Genomic DNA, 15,972 nt, shown 5'->3' on the forward strand with positions numbered 1-15,972 from the left:
CTGTACCCCTGTATATTACGGTCCCTTAAGAAATCGTCCAAAAGTTTCTTGAACAATTCCACATTATTTGCTGAAATCACCACCTGTGGCAGTGAGTTCCAGACCCTAACTGATCTTACTGTGAAGAACCCCCTTCGCCCCTTGTGCTGGAATTTTTTTTCCACCAATATTAGGTGGTGGCCTCTAGTTTTTGTAATGGAGTTCATTTTAAACAGTTTATCGCTAATGTTGCTACTACCATTGAACATTTTGTACATGGAGATCATATCCCCCCCTTAATCTCCTCACCTCCAATGTGAACATGTTTAAATTTAGTAGCCTTGTCCCGTAGCTCTGGTCCTCCATACCCCTAATTAGTTTGGTTGCCCTCCGCTGGACTTTCCAGCTCATGAATGATACTTAGCTCATTCATGAGCTGGAATGAGCTAAGTATCAATGCTGACGCTCATTCACACTCAACACTGCTCCCGTCCCCATGTGTCCCGTAATATTGGGACAGGACAGGCTCCCACCATGTACAAGGCAAACCCCTTATCACACAGGACCATAAAGCTTAGAGCCTCTTTAAAGCCCCCATCCGCCACCGCAGGTCTTCCTAAACATAGAACTGCTCTACCATCTGTTACTACGTCCTATCCTTGCCTGCCTTCATCACAATGCCAAGTGTATATTTAACATGTTTTTCACAAGCTGTACTATGGTTGGGCCCATGGGGCATTAACATTGCTAGCTGTGGTGGCATTGTGGGTCTGCGGTTCACTTTGTCCCTGAGGCCTCATTACCGGCCTGACGCAAGTTGCTCCCCCAGCAGACGCATACTTTCGCTTAGCACTTCATGTCTGCTGTAGACTCCTCAATGCCTCCCTTGTTGGGTCTCGGGCACTGCCCAGGCCATACACTAGTTGTTGGAGGAATTCTACCCCAGTTTGTGTTCAGAAACCTATCCACTCTCTCACCTGACTGGTGGGATTCCCTCCCCCACCCTCGCACAACCCACCCCCCCAGGAGTGACACCTTGCATCTAGCCACTTTAGCCAGAAGCAACGGACTTGTCTCCTACTGCACCACAGTACCTACAGGATAGGCTTCAACACTACCGCGGACCGCCAACCCACAGTTAGGCAGACGACCCGCTTGAGGGGTAGTGTATATATTAGTTGGTGATTCACCAAGTTCCTCATTTTGTATTTTTTTTGTTGATGTGTTTTGTCTAAACCTATCCTCCCCGGATTTGTTTGGCGTCTTACCTCCCCGGTGACTCTCTCTCTTCCCTCCTTCCTGCTGTCCACCTAATTTCTCTTCTTTCGTCTTCCCTAGACCCTATACTCTCTCTGGCGGCTCTACCTCTCCCGTGGGGTCCCACGAACATCCCTCCACCTCGAGCACCCACCCAACCCGACAGACACACCTAGGCACATTCCACTCACGCCTCCCGATGGCGTACCCGGCGGACTTAGTCCTCCTCTCCTTGAATGCGAGGGGCCTCAACTCCCCGGAGAAGAGAGCTAGGATAATGGGGGACATACACCATCTCAGAGCCCCCATCGCTCTCCTACAGGAGACACATTTCAAACATGGAAAATTGCCCAAACGTCACAACTACCGCTACCCCATGGCTTACCATGCATCTTCACCCTCTAATAAATCGAAGGGGGTCTTCATCTATATACACCACTCCATACCTTTTGAGGTACACACCGAACTGAAAGACGATAGAGGCCGCTACCTCATTCTGACGGGCACCTTCACGGGATCCCTAATGACCATTGCCTGTGTTTACCTACCGAACCGGCAACATGCTCGTTTTTTCAACAGGTTTATGGCCAAATTGGCAGAGGTGTCGAGAGGCATGGTGGTCCTGGGGGGCGATTTTAATGTGGCACTAAACCCCCTGATCGACACATCTGACAAGAGATCCTCCTTACCTTACAGGACACTTAAATTCCTAAAGTCCAAACTTCAAGCCCTTAACCTCTTTGACACATCGCGCACCCTGGACCCGGACGGAAGGGATTTCACTTACTACTCCCCCCTACACTCAAAATACTCCTGCATTGATTACATCTTTATCACACAATGAGACCTGCCGAAGGTAACACGATCCCAAATAGGTAAGATTACCACATCTGACCACGCACCAGTCCTCACTACCCTCAACCTACACCCCCTCGATCTCCCGCCAATCCACATGGAGGTTGAACTCCTCCCTTCTGGCTGACTCAAGTGTCATATCTACCATTGAGACAGACTTGCACATCTATTTTGAGCTGAACGCTAGTGACGTCCCCTCTCCGATGATGGTTTGGGAAGCTCACAAATGCGTTGTGAGAGGCCGTTTCATATCGATAGTGGCCAAACAGAAGAGGGAAAGACTGGAACATCTGCAGCTTCTGTGCGCCCGCGTCTCTAGGCTGGAATCCCACCACAAAGAATCTCTGGCGACAGAGACCTATCTCGAACTTCTGGAGGTGAGGAAAGACTTATCCGCCCTGCTGGAAACTAAAATCTGCAGAGCATTCGCTCTTCGAAATGGCATATACTACGAAGGGGGCAATAAGTGTGGGAAACTCCTGGCAAGGGCGACTCGCACTCAGAACCTCCGCTCGCATATTCAGGGCATTCGGAAGTCCGACAAAGTGGTAGAATCCTCGCCTCCAGATATTGCTGCATGCTTCCAGAGCTATTACCAGACGCTATATAACCTAGACTCGCTCCAGCCTCGAGACGCGGTGGCACGAGAGGTGCGGTTAACTCTCATCCAAGCCTTTCTCCACAAATCGCAAATGCCCACCCTAGAGGAACCAATTTGCCCAGTCCCTAGAACAACCCATTACGGAGTAGGAGCTGGCTCTGGCTTTTTCCCAAACCAAACCAGGTAAAAGTCCGGGTCCGGACGGCTTCTCGGCACAATATTACAAAACCTTCCAGGAGATCCTTAGCACACACTATTTCTGCTTATAACTGTATCGATGGCCAAACAGTTCTCCCCGCCCAAACACTGGAAGCACACATAACTGGCATACCCAAGGAGGAGAAGGACCCACTGCTCTGCACCAGCTATAGGCCGATTTCGTTCCTCAATGTGGACTTGAAGCTGTTCACCAGGATCCTGTCGAACCGCCTTCTCCTGCTCCTGCCCTCCTTGATAGACCTTCATCAGGTAGGATTCGTCCCTGGCCGCGAAGCTAGGGATAACACTATCAGAGCCATTGACTTAATCCACTGGCTAGAAACGCACCATAAAGGAGCGGTCTTATTCTACACAGACGCGTAGAAGGCGTTCGACAGGGTCGCCTGGGACTTTATGCTAACAGTTCTTCAGCACATCGGTCTGGGCCACCACATGCTGGACTAGATCCGTGCGGTCTATTCCCGACCTTGGGCTAGAGTGCGTACCATGAGTTGCCTATCCCAACCTTTTCACATCACCAATAGAACACGCCAGGGATGCCCCTTGTCGCCCACCATTTTTACCCTGACACTGGAACCTTTCCTCAGACTGATACAAAATGACCCCCAGATACATGGCATACGCATGGGTGGCCACGAACACAAAGTTGCAGCTCATGCGGATGACATGCTGTTCTTCCTGACTGACCCCATGACGTCCCTACAGAGATTACGATCCTTGTTCTTGGAATATGGTACACTGTCTAATCTTTCCAATAATTACACCAAATCGGAAGCACTTAACATTGGTTTACCTCATGAGACTGCTCTGGAGCTGAGGAGTGCCTTTGCTTATCGCTGGGCCTCCTCGGCAGTCAAATACTTGGGCATCCACCTCCCAGCCTCATCCTCGGAGCTATTCCGCCTAAACTTTGTGCCCATGACCCAGACCATCACCTAGGACCTACACCGATGGAGGTCCCTGACCTGCTCTTGGTTTTTCAGGGCGGCCATAATCAAAATGAACGTCCTCCCGAGACTTCTGTATCTATTCCAAGCAATCCCCATCCAACTCTCCAGACCGTACCTTAACAACCTTGAGACGACATTTAAACGCTTCACCCAAGAATTGCATGGTCATTACTGAAACCCCCGAGATCCATGGGGGCCTTGACGTGCCAGACATATCGGGCTACTACTTAGCCTCCCATCTATGCCGGATCATTGACTTGCATGTGAATGCCCCGTCTAAATTGTGGGTCACCATGGAAACACACTGGGACAATGCACCCCCTTTGACGGCTCTAACGCGGCTTCCTCAACGACATAGTCCCCCGCACATCACCACCCACCCTTTAATTGGAGCAACCCTGAAGGAGTTCTCCACCCAGCGAAGAAGGGGCGTCCTCACAAAACCGGACAGTCCAATGACCCCCCTGACCCATAACCCGGAGCTAGAACGAGACATCCCAGAAGACGCGTGGGAATTGATCTGCGCTGGGGCCCATAAAAGCTCAGTGAGTTGTAGGACCCAAGAAACCAATTTCAAAATCCTATCACGCTGGTAAAGAACCCCAGCACTCCTCCATAAACTTGACCCTGCAGTACCAGAGACCTGTTGGAGATGCACCTCGGCGCAGGGCACGCTCCTCCACATTTTCTGGGAGTGTACCTTTCTCCGAACTTTTTGGAGTCGGGTCCACAAACTCATCGGTCAAATAATGGGGGAACGACTTGCTTTCATCCTGGGGTGTATCTGCTCCAACTCCGGGAGGAGGGAAATGGAGGACCTCAAAAAACTCCCTACAAACACCTGATCAATGCAGCTAGATCACTGATTCTGGACTCTGGAGAGAGGTGAGGCCTCCATCTCTCACCGACTGGATTACTCAGGTGAACTACATCGCTGAAGGAAGAACTCCTTTTCACCAAACAAGACAAACTTACCAAATTCTACTATGGGCACCTTGGACCCACTTTTGCCAGGGAAAGACATACGCGGAACTCATGCAAAAACCCACGTAGAAGACTGACGTGCACGCATGTTACCTACTGAATCTCGGTGACCCCCCCCCCTTCGGGTGCGAGGGATACTACTCCCCGCGGGAGGGTGCTCTTCATGATCTCCCCCCACGACAACGCATCCTCTTGCTCGCTCTAGAGTACTAGGTGGTTTTACCACTGGGGACTCCCTCCTTCTTGTTTCTTGCCTTTGCTACATCTATACTTTTATGTGACCCCCCGTCTCTTAATGTCTGTATTGTGTCAGTCCCTGTTATTACCTACCTGATGTCACGATGGCTGCCACAGGCCAAGTATATAACCGGCTGGGCTTAGGCCACTGACCTGCAGGCTTGATAATTCTACATATTCTCCCCAAAGTCCTATGTAATAGGCAGATGTTCTTAATGTGTAGCAATGTGGCCGTATCAAGCAGGACTTGCCAAACAGAAGGTCCTCTCTGTAATGTGTAATGGCCTAACCTAGCTGCCTGACAGTTACGCGGCACCCCGCTTGAATGATGTAATGTGATATGTATTATGTGATATGTTTGATCACAATGTATGTCATGTATTGGTGTGATAAAACAAAAATGTTAAATGGAAAAAAAAAGTCCTCTGTATATTAACTTGCAAAAGAGACTCATGAAAGGACTATTAAAAAAATGCTAGAGGCCCAGCTTGCAACATATACACCACATTAAACGCATGATCCATATGCATACGACCCGGATCACATATGTAATGTATACCAGAAATGTACTTACAAAAATCCAATATAATAGAAAGACAAATCCATATGTCAAGTATCCATTTCATTGGTTGGGGAGATTCGCGAGAGCGCCATGATTTGATAGCTGCCCAATTAGCGCCTTGAGATATACCCAGGGGAATTAGCTTTAGAGGCCAATCTGGAAGTGAGATCATTGGCAAATCAAAAGTTCTCAATTGTCTGAATACAGCAGATCTACCTTCCTTCTGGGCTACCATATGGAACGGGTATCCCCAGCGATATTTCACACCACACTCTCTTAGCACTTCTAATAATGGACTAAGGTCTTTCCGAAACAACAGAGTTTACAGTGAAAAATCCAGGAAAAGGGTCACTGTGTATCCATCATGCGTTATGGGTGCTTTAGATCTAGCTGCTAAAATAGCTTCCATCTCTACAAAGAAGTTAATGCGGCATATAATGTCCCTGGATTTAGAAGGATTGTCTTTTAAAGACCAGGTACCCTATGGGCCCTGTCAATTAAGTCCGAATCTAAAGATCTATCCAGGAGGCTATTGAACAGGGCCTTAAACGTTTGCAGGATAGCCGAGGCACCAACAGTCTCTCTGATGCCTCAGATGCGTATATTATTTAGTCATCTCCTGTTCTCCATATCATCAAGCCGGTACACTACCTCCTGGATTTGGATTGTATGATCATTTAATAGCTTGTTGATGAGTGTCAAAGCGCATAGAAAATATATCTACTGCCCCCTCTAATTCACTCACGCGACCTCCGATCTGTGTGATATCTGCTTTCAGAGTCTCCAGTTCCTCCCTGTAAGTAGCCTCTAAGCTGGAGACATAAGATTCCATGTCCGCATGCGTGGGGAAGGAGCTCAGACAGGCACTGACATCCTGATTCTCCATACCAGTAGATGAAGCAGGAGACACACTGCGGGAGCTATGAGATGTCCCAGCCAAAGCTGGAGAAGGAGGAGAGTCCTGGAGTGCTGGAGAGGGTGAGGCATCTTAGGACCGGGAGCCAGCTGTGGCTGCATCTGAGAGGGGAGTTTCTGTTTACTGAGGCTCGAAAAGCCAGCGTTAAAGGAGCTGTTTTTTCCTCCCCATCTCCAGGAGCAGTAGTGGATGGCTGTGTAGCTGGGCAATACCAAATAGCTGGAGCTGTACAGGAACGCGCCTCACCGCGCCATTAGCGAGACATGCCACCCCCCACCTCACCGTTCCTACAATTTTTTAAGTTTGATGACAGGGTCACTTTTATTCCGTGCTTGCTTTGATTGAATAACAGGATGGAGCCATTCATAAAAGGAATATGTAATTCTTCCTTCTACATTTCTTACTAAATTGTGTGTGTAAATATATGTTTGTGTGTGTATTATATACAGTATATATAATGGTTAGGAATGCAGCTGATCTGTATTACATATTTTATTTATTTTTTACAGCATAAAATGGAATGACATTCAGAAACAGCTGGAGGTTTTTGCTTCTATTGCTGATATGTCAAAAGGAGGAAGAATTGGAATTGAAGAATTTGCCACCCACTTGAAGTTACCAGTATCTGATGTATTACAAGAGTTGTTTGCATTGTTTGACAGGGTATGTATTACACAAATACCTACAATTCCTATACAGTTAGCTTTGTAGCTACTGGGGCTTACCAGTCTTCTATTTACCTAGTTGTTGGTTTGAGCGTTTAGCATTCATGTCTTGTATAAATAAAACTATATAGAATAAAAGTTGCATAACCCTTTCTCTGCCAGATTTTTTTTGTATTATTTACTTACACAGTACTTGAAAATGGACTTGAAAATGCTGCATATTAGTTTAATTGGAACTTCTCTCTCATTTATGTCTGTGCTATAAATTAGTGTTTCATTTTTGTTTGCTGGTGCATAGGTCTATTTAAAACACACTGCTTAATGAGTGATATGAGGGACCAACCTCCTACATGTCTCTTGTTACTACGGCTATTTGTTGATTATCAGTTAGAAAAAATAAAACCACATGATAGAAGCTACATCTTGGCTGTTTTATTAGAAAGCCCAGAATATATTGCAATTACAATGCCAAGGAAGCACCCAGTATTACAATGTTAAAATTACACTTTAATGATAACATAAACTTATGGCTGTCTGTGTCCTTGCTAGGGAGAATAATTCACTCTATTCGTGTTGATGACCTTTGTCTCCATTGCAGAGTTGTCACAGGAAAAGGAGATGAGGGGGGCATTTTCCAATGGATAAACCTGTTCTCATGACAGCAATCTAAAAGGCATTATCTTCTCTTTAAAAAAAGTAGATCAACAATAGAGACAGGCAGCTGAAGTTTAGCAAAGGCAGCTCCTTTATATCTCTGTCAGGGTACCATGCACAGGCGTCCTCACACCACATGTAGGTACCCACGCAGGATGACCAAATTAATATGCCCACACAGGATAGGGTTCTATGCACACAGTTTATTTGTTACACATCAACAAAACTACAAACCCCCTCAACCCCCACAGGTTTAGCAGTAAAGTAACAAACCCACCGGCTGTAGGTGTGTGGGACAAACACACACCTAAAGCCAGGGGGAATAGCAACAAGGAGGGGTAACAGGCCTGCAGATATACGGCAGGCCTCAGGATACAAGAAGAGTGGTCAGGTACAAGCCGGGCCGTTAACAGGAGGGCAGCGGGGTACAGGAACAGGATTCAAGGAGAGTGGTCGGGTAACAAGCTGGGTCAGTGACAGGAGGGCAGCGCGGTACAGGATTCAAGGAGAGTGGTCGGGTAACAAGCCGGGTCGGTGACAGGGCTGCAGATAGGAAGCAGGGTTCAGGTAGCAGGGTTCAGGTTCCAAGGCACAGGCCAGGGGAGTCAGGTGCAGGCGACGCAATACTGAGCTAGCTTCCTGACTGCAGGGAGGGCCTAAATACCCTCCCAGGAAGCACCAGGTGATGGGATGATCAGTCACAGCTGGGGCACACCCACAGGTGAGTACTGGAGCTGCAGGTTCCTGACAGTTCCTGGCTGCTGGAGACACCCATAGGCGAGCACAGGAACTGCAGGACCTGGCTCCAGCGCCACCTGGGGGTGCTCCGGATCCTGACAATCTCCCATGGTAGGTTTGCTTTAAAGAACACATGGAGACTGAAAGCGGTGCCAGTATTGTCTGTGGGTTCCGTGCAGCTGATCTTCACTTCATTACTAACTTCCTATTCCTTTTTCCTATGCCTTTTATGCCATGCACTGTGCATTTTTGTGGAGATGACCATTTTGGTGGTGGCATAATATCAACTAATCTCACTCCTCATCTCCTAAGACTAGTAGTCACAAGCAGCAGTGCCTCTGACACAGCAGATACAGTATACAGCTGTGTTACTGTAGAAACAAGGGTTCCTAGGCACAATTCCATACCAGGGAGTGCACTGCTTTCTTTCAGGAATCATTCAAGACAAAGGGTACATTTTTCAGGAAACATTTTAGATGCACCCTATAACATAGGAAATCTTCACTTTTCGTTCCATTTTAATCAAAAAGAATTGGACACCAAAGAGCCATCTATTCTTTAGCAAAGGTTCCTGGTTGGGGAAAGGTTTGTGTGGTGTCTTTACTTCATCACAGCCTTTCAATATATGCATTTACCTATATTTTATATATGGGAACACACCTTCTTCCTGAGCTTCAATCATTTAAAGGTTTCTGAAATTACCCATTTAACATGTCATTAGCACATAATAATATAGCGCAAAAGTCAATTGTATTGAAATTTTATTTAATCAGATTAATATGTTGCATCTGTCCTCCACCACCATTCCTAGAATATATGTTACTCTGTAGGCAGAGAATATCCTGAGGAGCATTCTACTGGTTTCACTGTTACCTACTCAAAAACTTACACAATTGTTGCTACTGAATAGGATGTTTTTCAGGCTTGAATCATGGAACTCCCTTCATTCCAAGGAAAGACCAAGACCTGTTTCTTGCATCACTCAGATGTTATTTTTCCTTTTTGCAAAAAAGGAAATATTTACAAAGGACCTAATAATAATTAACAATACAAAGTATATTTAATACATCCTAAAAGCATAGTAAAAGAAAGAAAATTAAACGGGACCTAACGTGTGTCTCCACTTTTTGTGCTGCCAAAGCCCTTAGCATCTTTCATTCCTTATTCCTTTACATCTCTAGGAAAACTATATGCAATTAAAAAAAAAAGATTAACAACACACACAACATAACACAAGACTAACACATTTTTTAAGCCTTAGATAAAATACAGGCATAATCAGGGAAACTTTTTATACACTATCCTTTTCTAATAAAACAGCCATACAACATGCAGGCAGTTTTGTTATTAACTGTTGTTTTAAAGGTACTCAACCAATACTGGACTTCTCAAAATTGGGGAAATCACAGCCACCCTTACTCTAGCATTACGTCTTTTCCATTTTGGAGTTCAGAAAAACCTGAACAGAGCATTGTTGATCTTATCTTCACTCCAAAGAAAACCTGGGTGAATGACAGTATGCCAGCAGGGGTAGAGTTACAGCTTTAATTACCAAGACCTTCCTATTGATTGATAAGCTTCTCATCCTCCAAAATGCCAGCTTTTTTAATAGCTTATCAATGACCACTTCAGCATTAACATAATTAAAAAGGTTAATTTCAAAGTGTTGTCTAATGAGTTAGTGGACTCTGTAACTGGAATTTTAGCCGAACAAAAGCTCCTGCCTCCACTGAACATACATAGCTGGTTCTTATTCCAATTAAGGTTAGGGCCAGACATTCTTGGAAAAAGTTCAAAGTGCAATTCTGATCTAGCAAGAGCCACATACATACCACAAAGAAAACAGATGTCAGCAGACTTAGCCCTAACATTGTTTTTGCATTGGATAAAAATACCACAAAATATATCCCTCTGAATATATCTGAGTGGCTCCACCACACATAAGAACATAACAGGTAATTAAGGGTACCTCTGCCTCATTCGAGACAGCACACAATCTTTAGGAAAGCATAAAACCTTCAAAGAATAATCCAAACGAAGACACCATATTTTAGGATTTCTTTAAATTAATACGATTCATTGCAAATGTTAGAATAAGGATGGAATACAAGATCCCTCAGCAGCAGAAGCAGGCTGCTAGAAATTCGCTGCCCTGGAATGGCACAATTCTGTCACTCTTCTTTTCTCACCTTTTTAAAAATAAATGTAAAATAAAATATAATATGACTCTAACAGTTGGCCATAGCGGTTTTCTCCTGGGTAGTATGAACTCTTCTGGGTTTAGAGCTGTCTAACCCCACCTGCTCTGACACAGTCTGTTTTCAATCAACTTCAACAGAGTGCAGAGATTTAATTAGGTGTCTAATAGACCCCTGATGTCTCCTTAAAGAGAACCTGTCACCTGCAGTCTTGTTGTGATAGTAAGTTAACTTGGAATTTTTTTTTTGAAAGTCCCCTGCCCTCACAAAAATGCACATATGAATACAAATGGGGACGTCAGGTGCGGACTTGTATGAAAAGTATTGTGCCATACATATTAGGTATTTCTGGGCACACCAGAAAGAGCACTAATTCTAGGTCCATCATTCACTGTTAACTCTAAATTAATGAATTTTAAAGGCTTTTAAAATGTTGCCTATGGACAGTTCTGGGTACTGTGCACAAGCATGCAAAACTTCACATATTGGGTTTACTTGACAGAAACTTATCTTTTTACTAACAAATATGGATATTTTATTATGTTTATGTGCACTTAAATTTATTTAAGTGTATTTTTATACTGAAAATATAGATTTAATAAAAGAAACGGCAATTATCTAGTGAGGGAGGTCGGGGGATGTGGTATATCTGGATTTCGCTAAGGCTTTTGATACGGTACCTCATAAACGCTTACTACACAAGCTAAGAGCTATGGGCATAGATGGAAGGGTGTGTACATGGATAGAGAACTGGCTAAAGGAACGGGTACAGAGAGTATCAATAAATGGCACCCTTTCAGACTGGGCTAGTGTCATTAGCGGTGTGCCTCAGGGTTCTGTGCTGGGACCCATGCTTTTCAACCTGTTTATTAACGACATCGAATAGACAGCGAAATATCAGTGTTTGCTGACGATACCAAAATTGGGAGGGTAATAGAAACAAACCAAGATAGTATAACTTTACAAGAGGACCTGGATAAAATAGGGGAGTGGGCAACTTTATGGCAGATGAGGTTTAATGTTGATAAATGCAAAGTTATGCACTTTGGGACAAAAAACACGCAAATGGGTTATACAATAATGGGTATGCCGCTAGGGAAGTCTGAAATGGAGAAAGATTTGGGGGTCACTGTAGACCATAAACTCAATAATAGATTACAATGCCAGGTTGCGGTAAGCAAAGCTAGTAGAGTCCTGTCCTGCATCAAGAAGGGAATGTTTTGCAGGGATAAGTCTATAATTTTGCCACTTTACACATCACTGGTTCGGCCTCACCTGGAGTATGCGGTGCAGTTTTGGGCACCGGTACACAGAGGGGATGTCCTTGAACTGGAGAAAGTCCAGCGAAGGGCGACCAAACTCATCAAAGGAATGGAGGACCAGAGCTATGAGACACGGTTACTAAATTTAAATATGTTCACGCTGGAACTAAGGAGATTAAGGGGGGACATGATTTTCATGTACAAAATGTTCTATAGTCATAGCGACATTAGCAACAAACTCTTTACGACTAATTACGTAACAAAGACTAGAGGCCACCACCTGAAACTGGTAGAAAAAAAATTCAAACACAAGGGGCGGAGGGGGTTCTTCTCAGTTCGAGCGGTTAGGGTCTGGAACTCGCTGCCTCAAGCAGTAATTTCAGCTAATAGTGTGGAATCATTCAAGAAGCTTTTGGACGATTTCCTGAGAAACGGTAATATACAGGGGTACAAGTACTCCTAATAACGAGATGACTCAGGGATCTATACACACACACACACACACACAATAGGTTGGACTTGATGGACATGTGTCTTTATTCAACCTCAAATACTATGTAACTATGTAACATATAAAAAATTGCAACTGCCATCATTTTATCCTACTGGGTCCCTGCTTGCAGTAAACCTAGCCAAAAATAATAAGATAAAAATTAGTAGCCAATTCAAAAGATAAAATAACAAAACCAGCTTTTATTGCAATATTCACCTTCAGTCCAGAGATTCCCCCACTGTACTTTTTTCTGTTACTAGATGTACCCTGTCTGATGGCCAACATAATTCAACCCACTTCCTGTGACCCAAGTTTGTCCTGGACCAACCCCAGCTTGTGACTAGAAAGTGAAAGGAAAGGCAGCACAGTGATGAGCTCATCTCTGTGTCACTCTGCTTTCTCTTCCTATAAGCATGCATCTTGTCAGCAAATAATCTGTTTCGCATACTGTACTGATTTTTTTCCTCACACACTCCAGCCTTGCTGTACAGGGACTGCCAGAGGCTAACACCAGGTCAAATGCAGGTGCTTACACTGCATGCATTTAAAATAAAAATACATTTAATAATTATTCATGATTAAAGAACTGCATTAGTTTGCATATTTTATATTTGAGTAGAGTTCAGCTTTAAAGCTTCTTACAGCTGTACCAAGATACTTCAGTACACAAAGTAGCAATCTGCCAGACACAATTACTTGACAGTTACTCTCCCCTATGCAGTCCCTATGCTTCCAAAATTAATGAAGCTATAGGTCAGAGCAATTAGGCGACAAAGTAAAAGGAAACTAGCCATGATAAATCCAGTAAATTACTACGTACTCATTCTACTCTACTGGCTTCTCTGTCTGTTGAACAGTCACGAGAGAGCTGGCAAATGCCATAACATCAAGGTCCCCAAAAATGCAGCACAGGCAGAAATATGCCCACATACAGGTCCCCTTACTCCGTTCTTGCTTGTTTACTTAGAAACTCCTCATCCACATCTAGCAGGTGCTATTCTATTGCTGGTTGCACTCCAAACTTACTGCATTTCCCTCATTATCTTTATCACTGGAGAACATTTTGTCAATTAAACAGCAAACAGAGCTGGGTTTTGACCTGGAAGCAAACCTTATATCAAACTCAATTCCCTCACTCAAGTACCCCACTGGTGTGCCTGAAAACAATCAACAGTTCAGAGAGTCATCTCTTCCTCCACAATAACAGAGGGGAGCCATAAAACAGCCTTGGTAGCCTACACATATGTCTGGGGCTCTGCCTTCTTGTCCAAGACATCAGTAGCAGCAGACTGTGCAGGTTATTTGTGCCACCTCATTTTCCCCAAATAAAACAGAAACATTCCTTGCCCTTACCTTTGGATTGGGAGGTCAGCCAAACGGGTTCACATGTCTGGCATCAGGGGGTCCCAAATCAGCTTCCTTCTCCTCTGGCAACTCAATAAATTGCTTTAGCCCCTTCTATAAGGTTTTTTTTTATTGGGGTGGGGGGGGGCGACCCTGAAATATCAAAAATCTGTACTTTTCCATTCTTTGACGTATTTCGCCGTAGCTTTTTCAAGTAGTTTATAGAGGTGGCCTGTAGAATCCATATGAATATAATAGTAAGCACTCAAATAGTTGAAAATAGCAATTAGCTATACATAACACTAACTGATTATGTATTATTACTTCTTATACATTATATGTTTAATTATTATTGTTTTACAACTGATGTATTTAATATGGCTAAACAAGATACATTGTCATGGGGCTTGGGTTCGTGCATTGGGAATGCCATCCATCTCACCCAGGATTGATCTAGCGGGCCGTTCCCCTGTATACAACATTGGGGAGGGTCTGTACCCCAGCACCTCCTCATCTCTGCTCGATCTTTTGAGGTTGTGCTGGTGCAGGTGTCCCGGAGCTGACGGTTCGATTACCGCGCTGACGGGGGGAGGGCTCGGTCCCTGTCGGCGTGAGATGGGACGGCGCGGTTGAATCCTTGGCGCTCTTAAGGGCTCTCTTCTCCTGGCGGAGTGGAGGGACTCCCCTAGATGCGAATCTGCTCGTCCCCGGAAATCTTATACATGGTATTTATGTCTTTATCTCATTCATTGATCTATGTCAGTTAGTGTTATGTATAGCTAATTGCTATTTTCAACTATTTGAGTGCTTACTATTATATTCATATGGATTCTACAGGCCACCTCTATAAACTACTTGAAAAAGCTACGGCGAAATACATCAAAGAATGGAAAAGTACAGATTTTTGATTGGAACATTTAACAATATGAAATTATATAACAGTATGTTGACTGATCTTAAAAATTATATATTGGCTGATCTAATTTATTATGAATTTTACAATTAAATTAAGAGTGTTAATTATTGCTATTTTGCACAATATCAATCTGTACGGATTCCTAGAGGTGACATGCTGTTTATATGTATAATGGTCCTGCTTTTTGATGTGTGGTATGTCTTTTATATGCAACTTTTTGCTAATAATTAAATTATGTTATTAAATATGAATTTTACTATACAATAATGAGTCATGTGGCATTATGTATAACTGCATTTCCTTGCATTGTTTATGAGTCACCTACAAAGCCCCGTTTTATTTCTTTTTGGTATTTACGTCTGCAATATTAACTGAATGCTGTGTGATTTTGTTGGCAGGGCTATCAGTCTGGGGAGCGGGTTGAGGGATGTGGTTGCCATTACCATGCATGTGCACTGTTTGTATAATTAATTATCACCACAGGTTTAAAGTGGAACTACAGGCAAATTCCTTTTAAAAACAAACACTTCAGAAGCATATATGTTTAGTGTTTTACCTAGCAAAGGATTTGTAATTTTGTACATCTAGTGTTGTGATTGCACATCTGCTACACTACAAAGCAAGGCATGTGGCCCTTTTTTTCTAGTTTAGCAATGTAGTGTAGCGCTCACCCCCGAAGGAGCCGCTGAATATTGAAATAGGTTCTCCTACCTGTTGGTTCCAGCTGCCAGTCCCCTTTGATCAGCAACAGCACACCGACACTCACGGACAGAACGGCTCGAGTCTTAGGGTCTTTTTAGGGTATTTATTTGCAACATCAATAGGAGAGAGAGGGTTTAGGGTCTGTAGGATGCCATTTGGAAATACTTCTGAGGACAGCTTTCTCCCCTAGCAACCGCTAAGGCCGAAATCACTGCGATCTGGTCCCAGGGACCAATAGTAGTAGTAGTAGTACTGTGAACAGATACCTGGAATAGGGTGTGGGATCTCCCTTGTGGGTCCCAGACGGACGCTCGCACCAGCTCCTCTGCGGTACCCCTCAACAAGCGGACTCCTCCCCGACCCAGCTTCCATCAGGTATTTTCCTCTTTAGGATCTGGAACTTCTGTGCCCTCAGCATCTGCAACTGCCAAGGAGCACTC

At 44.2% G+C, this 15,972-nt stretch overlaps 1 protein-coding gene across 1 annotated transcript in view; it reads left to right on the plus strand.

Moving 5' to 3' along the window:
• Nucleotides 1-15,972, plus strand: part of LPCAT2 (lysophosphatidylcholine acyltransferase 2) — a 122,816-nt gene that overhangs the window by 95,690 nt on the left and 11,154 nt on the right. Inside the window, exon 12 of the mRNA XM_018569583.1 lies at nucleotides 7,070-7,223. Within this exon, the coding sequence (XP_018425085.1) occupies nucleotides 7,070-7,223 (154 nt within the window). The remainder of the gene's footprint in view (nucleotides 1-7,069; nucleotides 7,224-15,972) is intronic.

Source organism: Nanorana parkeri, unplaced genomic scaffold (assembly GCF_000935625.1).
Source record: "Nanorana parkeri isolate BGI_ZX_2015 unplaced genomic scaffold, ASM93562v1 scaffold1362, whole genome shotgun sequence".
In the NCBI taxonomy this organism is placed as follows: Eukaryota; Metazoa; Chordata; class Amphibia; order Anura; family Dicroglossidae; genus Nanorana; species Nanorana parkeri.